The 10,000-nt window shown below is 42.2% G+C and overlaps 1 protein-coding gene and 1 long non-coding RNA gene across 3 annotated transcripts in view; both read right to left on the reverse strand.

The window, feature by feature from the left end:
• Positions 1 to 10,000, reverse strand: part of vash2 (vasohibin 2) — a gene marked incomplete at its 5' end in the record, with an annotated part of 81,087 nt that overhangs the window by 9,384 nt on the left and 61,703 nt on the right. For both annotated transcript variants that reach the window (XM_080744393.1, XM_080744392.1), the window contains one exon: positions 7,106 to 7,218. In XM_080744393.1, the coding sequence (XP_080600519.1) occupies positions 7,106 to 7,218 (113 nt within the window). The remainder of the gene's footprint in view (positions 1 to 7,105; positions 7,219 to 10,000) is intronic.
• Positions 3,876 to 4,805, reverse strand: LOC308300544. The gene is made up of 3 exons (XR_013962836.1): positions 4,741 to 4,805; positions 4,448 to 4,566; positions 3,876 to 4,339 (listed from the first exon to the last, which is right to left on the reverse strand). It is a non-coding gene; the product is annotated as an uncharacterized lncRNA (long non-coding RNA).

The raw sequence follows: 10,000 nt of genomic DNA on the forward strand, positions 1-10,000 counted from the left end.
TATGTTTTGGCTGAGCCCAGCAACAGCGTGCAGCTAGAAAGAGGAGTTAAGACAATTTGTAAAATGCAGATAAATTGACCCTGACACTGCTCTCACAGTTCACGCCCCCCCAGCCCCACCTAAAGCAGTCTTAACCCATTTAGGCCTAGAATTATTGAATGTTTTAACTACTGAAAAATAGCAGATCTACAAGCGAGCTTGCAGATCTGCTATTTTTGAAAAAGTTGTGAAAATGTGTGCAAATCTTTGAATATATGTATTTTTAAAGCGAACGTTTGCAACTCAAATGTTGCTTCTGGGTGGTCCCTGGAACTAGATATTTTGAGATCTCTCAAGAACAGACTAAAGCCCTTTGCACACAGGCGCATTTAACCGCACGGATAAAACGGACAATATCATTTTTTGAAAAGAAAACAATGATTCTCTATGACCTCATGCCCACCGGCTCCGAATTAGCCGTGCGACGAGTGGCTGCCGCCGTGCGTTTTTTTCTCGATCGAAACCAGTTCGATTCGTGCGTCTTGTCGCATGCGGTAAAAAACTCATCACTCCTTTTATGACTCCTTTTTGGATCCGCAGCGCCGATTCTGCACAGTCTTGCACACCAAATCCAATGCGTTTTATTCATGCCGCAAACGAAAAAAACGCAACTGTCCTGTGTGCAAAGGGCTTAACTGAGCTCCAGTTGAGTGAAAAGGACCTTTTCTTTGACGATGGCTGGCCAGATTGCTGACACAGAAACATAGGTTTTTCAAAAAACCTTAGAAGGATTCAAAAGACACTTATAGAATGGGGTCAAAATTCTAATTTTCACAATTTTTCAAAAATAGCAGATCTACAAGCTTGCAGCCGCGCTGTGAGCTTGTACTGTATATCTGCTATTTTTAAATAGTTAAAGCATAAAATAATAATACACAATAATGTGTACCCTGCTAATGAACAGAAGTGAGGAATGTGCTTATTCTGTGCCGTGCATAACGTCTGTCGGACTCGGGTAGAAACCTCATATTTCCAAAAACGCATTGTAGCCAATGAATGCACGGCAGCAATTTAGAGGAGAAAATGGATGAGGATGGACGGACAGACAGACAGACAGACAGACAGACAGACAGACAGACAGACAGACAGACAGACAGACAGACAGACAGACAGACAGACAGAGTAGAGTAGGATTACAGTATGTTATCAGGATAGTATAGTGGGATAGAACGATTATTACTGTATGGCTGAAACTAATATTTGACTAATCAGCTTGTTCATCATCCAAAGATTGGATGGATAGGCACTGCCTTTTTAGGTTTTGTGTCCACTCTCTCTCTGTCTCTGTCTCTCTCTCTCTCTCTCTCTCTCTCTCTCTCTCTCTCTCTCTCTCTCTCGTCAGCTGTGTGCTAGGCTGATACATGACCTGCATTGGATCAACAGCTGCAGACTAGCTTCACAGTCACACACACACACACACACACACACACACACACACACACACACACACACACACACACACACACACACACACACACACACACACACACACACACACACACACACACACACACACACACACACACACACCACACACACGCGCGCACGCGCTAACATTGCCTTCAGCTGGTGTCATCTTCACTGTCTTTTCTGCCCTGTGACACAGCAGAGCGTGACACACACATGCACGCACACGCACACGCACACACACACACACACACACACACACACACACACACACACACACACACACACACACACACACACACACAGCACCATCTTCTTCAGTGTCAGCTGTAGGTCGATTTAGCCCGCGTATGTAACACTAGTCTGCCGCGACGTTTCCTTAAGCTTTGTGCACACACGCACAAACGAACGCACGCACGCACGCACGCACGCACGCACGCACGCACGCACACACACACACACGTTAACACACATCACATCAGTGGCAGTCTCTCCTTGACCTGGAAAATGCCAGTAGAAATGAGAGAAGCAGGGAGGGAGATGTGGACAGAGACCACGGGAGGAGCAGAACCACACATGAAAGACTGCAGCATTGCTCCAAACACAGTGTTTTATTCATTTTTAAAACACTCCGGATGCCCACAACGCGCCCACACGTCAAACTCGCCAATGTCTCCCAGTGCTGTCGACGCGTTTGACGTGTCCGACAGGGTTTTATATTAAACCGTAGCTTACTGTATGGGCCAGCCGCGGCTGTAGAGAAACACTCCAATTCCCAGAATGCAACGGGGCAAAAGCAGTGATGGCCCGCGATTGTCATTTTTCTGTTCAGAGTGAAAGAAAACACTATCGCATGGAAATTCGGGAAATACTCACATTTACTCATTGCTTTTACTCCGAGCCTCCGAAATAACGGAAAAATCTATCAAATACCGCGGCACTTGGCGATTAAATAATTGTTAGGCCTAGAATTATTGAATGCTTTAACCATTGAAAAATAGCAGATATACAAGCTCACAGCGCGGCACCAAGTGCCGCGCTGTGAGCTTGTAGATCTGCTATTTTTGAACAACACCAGGTCTTCTACACCAGGGGTTCCCAAAATTCTTTGTCTCAGGGCATCCCATAAATATTTGTTTTAATCCGAGGCACCCCTACATTATAATTTTCACTCCTAGCACCTTATATTTATAGCATATCGCCGTTGTCGGGTGGAAACCGTTCGTTTTGTATCTATCATCTAAAATATGTACTAAACTAGTGAAAACAGCAGATCTACAAGCACACAACATCGTGAGGCGTTGTGTGCTTGTAGATCGGCTGTTTTCACTAGTTTTGTGCGACGGTCTTGTAACTTGGAAATACAAGGTTTCTGCCCAACAGTGACGATATTTTAGTGATTATGTTGCGAGGAAAGCGTTGAGATAATAGCCATTTTGGTTAGAACTGACTGAAAATAACTTTGTACTTCAGGTTTAAAATGATACTAAATATTTTTTTTTTCCAAATAAATTCCAAATATTATCAAATTATCTCACGGCACCCCAGGGTTCCCTGTCACCCACTTTGAGAACCCCTGTACTACAGGCACCCAAATGTTACACCACTAGGGGGCAGCTCTGTGTCAAATACAGAGGTGTCATACTCATTTCCAACTAGTCGTTTTATTTGGCTCATCCTCCCAATCACACTTCAAAAGAAAAATGATGAATAAACTGAACACTGACATGGGCAGCTAACCAAGACTGTTCTGAAAATAGCAGATTTACAAGCTCGCACTGTGATGCATTGTGAGCCTGCAGCCTATTTTGGAATACACAAAGTATAAGTGCTCACTGGGTGAAAAGATAGATTATCGGGCTAGTATACTACATTCTATGACAGTATATTCAGTAAATAAACCGGCATAATCAGAGGTAATCAGCCAGATATTCAGGAGTATTCAGTTCGGTTTATAGCCGTTTTGTACCACTACTTAAGTATGCGTGAACCCCTGCTGTGGCTGCTGTCAGAAATCACACCTCTCTAGTCCCAGGATTTTTCACTGGTGGGAGGGATTTTTTCCCCCTCCCTGTACCTGCATTTTCACTGGGCATGTGCACTGAGCCAGCTGTGATTGGCTGTGATCTGTGACCTCTCCACACTGGGGGGGGTTTATGGGGGGGGGGGGGGGGGGTATTCGTGGACCCCCCTTCCACATTGGGGGGGGGGGGGGTTAATGGGGGGGGGGGATTATTGTATATTTATATTCTAGTTAATCATTATTCAGTATTCCAATTAAAAATAAATAGCAAAATAGCAGATCTACAAGCTCAAAATGTGTTGCACTGTCACATAGAATTAATTTATGAACGAATAGGCATCAGTCAGGTAAATTGTTTTTATTGAGAGAAACACAACAGAAAAGCATAACGTTACAGCATATTTTTTCCAGTAGTTGCTACTGTACTGTAGGCTACTGTACTTAACTTTTGTAAACATCTTCACAGTGTGTTCTATGTGCAACAGATTAATATTCAACTTCACAGTATGCAGCATTCAGAAAACATTTGTAGAAGAAACAACAAATTGTAAAAAAAAAGGGAACTGACAACAGTTCTGCTCCCACAAAGGGGACAATAATTACAAAAATGAGCAGTTCTGTGCAGTGTATCGCTGGCTGATATCGCTCCCCATTTCCTCTCCGTCCAAACTGGACAACATAACCATTTAAGTCATGGTACTGTTTAAGAGAGCCATGAATGGGCGGTGCTCTCCCAGTGCGTCTCGGTGCATGCGGTGGTGTTGATGAAGCCATCGCGGGTCACTCTTTTTCCTCTCCTGGAGCACGTTGCAGAGAGTGGAGAGTTGAGCATCTCTTTCCGGAGGAGGTGAGACGATCCACGCCGCGCAACTGTAAAACATAGAATAGCAATTAATTGTATGTATTTAATTACCATTATTACATTGATACATGTAAAACATAATAACAACAGCAAAAAACAAACAGTTCCAAACTTACCCTGGTCTTTCTCTGTCGGTGATTCATTGACATAGTCAATTTCTTTTTGCGGAGAGCATTTTCTGGCTGGTCCAGTCGATGGCTCCTTTTCAAAGACTCAAAATGGGTCCTGCAGGCAGCTTAAAATACAAGGAAAATGCAATTAGGATTTATTTCGTTGTTTATCTACAAACACAATCTATTTAAAGTTCAAAGGTGTTATCACCCAATTCAAATATCCTATGTACCTAGCTAATGTGTCTTTTTACTACAATATGTGATACAGCAAAGAACAACATAGAACAAATTGTTACCTTTCTTGTGGGGATAGTTTGTGTTTGTTGTTTTCCGAGTTGTGCAAACGTCTTACAGATTCCTTTAACAAAGAGAATGATTCACAAAGTTAGTTAAGCATAAAGGCCTCCTCGCATTTGGTGGACACATACAGGTCATATGGAGAACAGACAGACACTGTTAATGAGAACAATGTTAGTTGACTGGCCCAGTAAAGTCACCCCACCCCCACCTAGCAGTGGCCATTTACATTTACAGTGACAAAGGGGACGGTCACTATCTGCTAACTGTCTAAAAGAGCTTAAGTGAGTTAAACAATTTGTTAAATTAGAATTATTACAGGAACACAAAGGTCTTACAAACAGTTCCTTTTAACTTACTCTCAATGGGCCTTATTCACCAATAAGTTCTTAACTTTCTTCTTAGCTTGGTGCAGAGACACAATAAAACATTGACCCACATGCAATGCAATGTTTAAGTGGTTAAAACCCATAAAAGTTGTTAAAAAGGCCAGTCCACGGTTTGAAAGAAATGGTCACTAGATAAATACAGACAATATGATGTTGAGAACAACAAGCAATACAACCTAATTTAATCTAATCTAATCAACAATGTTTGTCCCCCTTAAACAAAACAAACCCCTTTTTTAGTTAGCTGCTATGCTTTGAGAAATGGTTACATGTCTCTACTATTACCTGTCTCTAACATATAATAGACTACTTACATAGAATTATATTTGTTGCAACTTACCAAACAGTTTGAAAATGATCCATTAATTTAGGTAACACTTCTCCTCTCTGTCTTCTTCAGCAAGCACTACTGTAAGCAAGGCAAGGCTACTACTGTCTGCCCGAGAGTCAGTTTGAATTCAAAAGGTTGAAGCAAGAAACCTGATTGGTCACATTTTCACACTGATAAGGAACGTGATTGGTTAAGACAGAATAAAGGAACTGCCTGGTCTGAGCTACTGTACTTGGTGTTGGTCATGGTGTTGTCTGAATCCAGATCAGAAACAGCTTCTGTTTTATGTACAGTAGACTTTGAAATAAATAGCCGATCTACAAGCTCACAATGCGTCATGATGCAACACATTGTGAGCTTGTAGATCGGCTATTTTCAGCAAAGAGGTGTGTTGTAGAGGAGAAAAAGAACAAACTAAGTACAGAGTATAAGGTCAAATTTATTAAGTATTGACGGTTCAAGTGGTTAAATAACGCAACAGGGACGCTTTGAAGGCATTTATAGGCACGAAGAACGTTGAAGACCCCTGACTTAGACCAAATGAGGTTCCAGTCAATTTGCATGCCATTCCTGTACTATACAATACTGTACAATACTATACTGTATCTCTTATGATGTTCAAAAATAAAGACGTATTGTATCATACAACTGTTTCTAATTAGTCATCATTGAATGTCATTATAGTACATGAGATTGCAAGTTTCTACTTTTTACAACATTGTAATTACTTGAAAATGTGAGTTAAGGCAAATTAAGCCCTTTATACAAGGCAAACTAAAATTTGTCTTTTTGGGAGGGGGGCTGTTTGCCCTCCTCCCCTTTCTTTAAACAAATAGTGAATTTGTAGGTCAAAGGAATGAACCAGACCCCCTGGTGTGCCTTTGTCTAGCTGGGGGCAGTATATCACTGATTATCACTGAATACAGAGGAATATGCCAGAATATCCCTAAAAAGGTATATACCCAATAATGTCGGTATATGCCCAGTATATCTGTAAATAAACTGTCATATACTCTACCAGTATATGTCAGATAATCTCTCTTTTCACCCAGTGCGCGCTGTTAGAGTGATTGAAAGCGATTTTGCTGGGGGACCCCCTGGAATCCCCTTACCCCCAGGGGTCCCGGGACCCCACTGCCTTAGAGAAACAGATGGAGGAGAGGAGAGGAAAATTACACAGGAAGGAGAGCAGATGAACCTCACCAGAAAACATCTAAATGACCACCATCAACCTACGCACGCGCGTGCACGCACGCACGCACGCACGCACGCACGCACGCACGCACGCACGCAACACACACACACACACACACACACACACACACACACACAGGGGCGTCAATTGGGTATGGCGGGTGTATGCAACTGCCATACCCTGGGTCCAGTGGGGAAAATAAAAGTTACTTTTGAATATAAATCCATGAATGTCTCTCTGTCTATATGTTCTGGTTATTATAATGTTAAATTACAGTAAAATAACTACAAATGCAAAATGTACTTCTTAAAATAAATGTATCATGCCTGTTGCTAAGGTATGGCCACATGACTGGTGTCTTGCAAGACACCAGTCATGTTGCCATACCTTAGCTTTTTCTGAACTGACGCCACTGCACACATACACAGACAAGGCGGGACAACACGTACGATTTGTCTCGGCGGTGTCGTCGCTGGGGGCTGCTCTGTCGTCTCCGCGGCGATAAGGACTTCCCCCTGCTGCGTTCTTTGATTGGTGATTGGGCGCTGGAGGATTTGAGGATCTGAAATACAAACAGAAACACAAACAAAACAACGGTCACCGCGACGACGATGGTCAAGGTGACCGTGAGGCTGATGCTGAGAATCACAACGTAACACAACATGCTTTCATGTTGCGTTGCTGGCGGGCAGAAAACTCTTGTCTCCTTTTCTAACATTTTGAAAATGAACCCCCTACGTCATACTACTGTATATACTGTATTGTTTTATTATTATTTTATGCTTTAACTATTGAAAAATAGCACATCTACAAGCTCGCAGCACGGCACCGAGTGCCGCGCTGCCGTGCTGCGAGCTTGTAGATCTGCTATTTTAAAAAAATCGTGAAAATTTGAATTTTGACCAGATTTTGACCCCGATTCTATAAGTGTCTTTTGATTCCTTCCAAGGTTTTTTGAAAAACCTATGTTTCTATGTCAGCAATCTGGCCAGCCATCGTCAAAGAAAAGGTCCTTTTCACTTAACTGGAGCTCAGTTGGTCTGTTCTTGAGAGACTACTATGTCAGTGGTTCTCAAACCTTTTCATGTGAAGGACCCCCAAAATGATATGTATTTGGCCACGGACCCCCATCTCAAACTATTTTGTATCAGGGACCTCCCAGAAACAAATATTTGAGTTACAAATGTTCACTTTTTTTTTTTTGCAAAATTTTGCAAAAGTTTTCATATTTTTCAAAAATAGCAGATCTACAAGCTCGCAGCGCGGCACTTAGTGCCGCGCTGTGAGCTTGTATATCTGCTATTTTTCAATAGTTAAAGCATTCAATAATGTTAGGCCTAAATGGATTAAATAAAGGCATTCAAAGACATAAAAGAAAAGGAAAGACAGAAATTATGTATATGGAATATGCCTATAGTCTCTGTCTTTTCAGGGTTCAATTCAAAAACAGCAAAAGTAGCAGATCTGCTGCTTTAGATTATATTGTGACGCTGTAGCGCGATCAAGTAGTGCAATCATTTACGGAAAATACAAAAGTCTCGTCTCTGGTGGAAAAGTCCAAAATAAATCTGCAAGCTTTTGCTCGTTGTGTGACACTCTTGTATGATGAAGTAGGGCATCACCAATTTATGGAAGTTTAATTGCGGCCGTCAGGGTGCAGTTACTATCAAAACCTCCACCGTCTGTCAGTCTGTCAGTCACGTCACACATCACACTTTTCCCCTACTCATATCTCCTCCACCGTTGCCCCGATCCATGCCAAACTTTGCACACACACTCCTTGGCTGCCAAATCACAACCTCCACCCCTCATTTCTCACATGGCCTCTTCTAGCGCCACCATGAGGCCGATTCTTGCAAAACACATTTTTGGACACTGTTCCTACAAATCTTGCCCTAAAAACACGCTAATCGGTACACAGTAGGTCTACACTCATGTCATCAACATGGATCTGTCCCATATAGCGCCACCATCATGCCGATTTTTTCGAACACATTTTTGGACACTACTCCTACAGATTTTCCCCTAAAATCACGCAAAGCGGTACACAGTATCTCTAAAGTCACGTCATCAACATGGATCTGTCCCATTTCACATATTCCCTCCTGATTGGCTACCATTGCCCTCTAAAGTTTGTGTATGCGACGTGACGGTCGCTTCATTTTGCGAAATTCTCGTTGCAACATCGCCGTTGTAAACGTGGACTCAATATGGGAAAGAAAGCCAGCGAAATGATACATTTAACCTGTTTCTGATTTTCAATATCCTGTGTAGTTAAGGCAAGCTACTGTCAGTTTTATGGATTGATTTACTGTACTCTCTAAGCCAATCTGAGATCCCTTTATATGGGGGAGAGAAAAAGAGAGGAAAAAAAGCAATTTCCTGTCAAAGAAAAGGTAATTTCCTGGGGAAAAAAGGACACCAGAATAATGTGGATGTGGGGGGATCCACACGTGGTTCCAATGTGGATCGGGGACCATGGGGATCAGCCTGTGACCTCTGTGGCCTCAGTCATCTACAGGGGTCCCCCAACCTGGGGTCCACGGACCACTCGGTTGTCTATGGCAGGGGTTCCCAAACTTTTTTGTCTCAGGGCACCCAATAAATATTGTTTTAATCCGAGGCACCCCTATATTATAGTTTTCAGTCACAGCACCTTATATTTATAGCATATCGTCGTTGTCGGGTGGGAACCTTGTATGTCCAAAACCGTTTGTTTTGTATTTATCATCTATAAAATGTACTAAACTAGTGAAAACAGTTTAGTACATTTTCACTAATTTTGCGCGACGGTCTTGTATGAAGCAGGGCAAAAGACGTACACATTTGAAATTTGGAGATACGAGGTTTCTGCCCGACAGTGACGATATTTTAGTGATTATGTTGCGAGGAAAACGTTGAGATAATTGCCATTTTGGTTAGAACTGCCTGAAAATAACTTTGTACTTCAAGTTTAAAATGATACTAAATATTTTTTCAAGTGTCCAAATAAATTCCAAATATTATCAAATGATCTCGCGGCACCCCAGGGTGCCCCGTCACCCACTCAGTTCTCAAATGTATCAATTTATCAAGTCAAGGGTCCCCAAATTGATATGTATTTGGTTGCGGACCCTCCTTGTGAAAATGCATTTGTGTGAAAAAAATATATATATTTTTTTTATGTTCAAAGATAACAGCGTGGCACGAAGTGACACTGGGAGCTTGTACGTCTGCCATCTTTGAGCAGCTGACGTATAAAATATGGATAAAAAAGGGTTAAAATCTATTAACACATTTAGCTGGGGATCCCCTGGAACCCCGTTAAGGACCCCTGGGGGTCCACAGACCACACTTTGAGGACC

The sequence above is a fragment of the Nannobrachium achirus genome (genome assembly GCF_963921795.1).
Source record: "Nannobrachium achirus genome assembly, chromosome: 16".
Taxonomy (NCBI): domain Eukaryota; kingdom Metazoa; phylum Chordata; class Actinopteri; order Myctophiformes; family Myctophidae; genus Nannobrachium; species Nannobrachium achirus.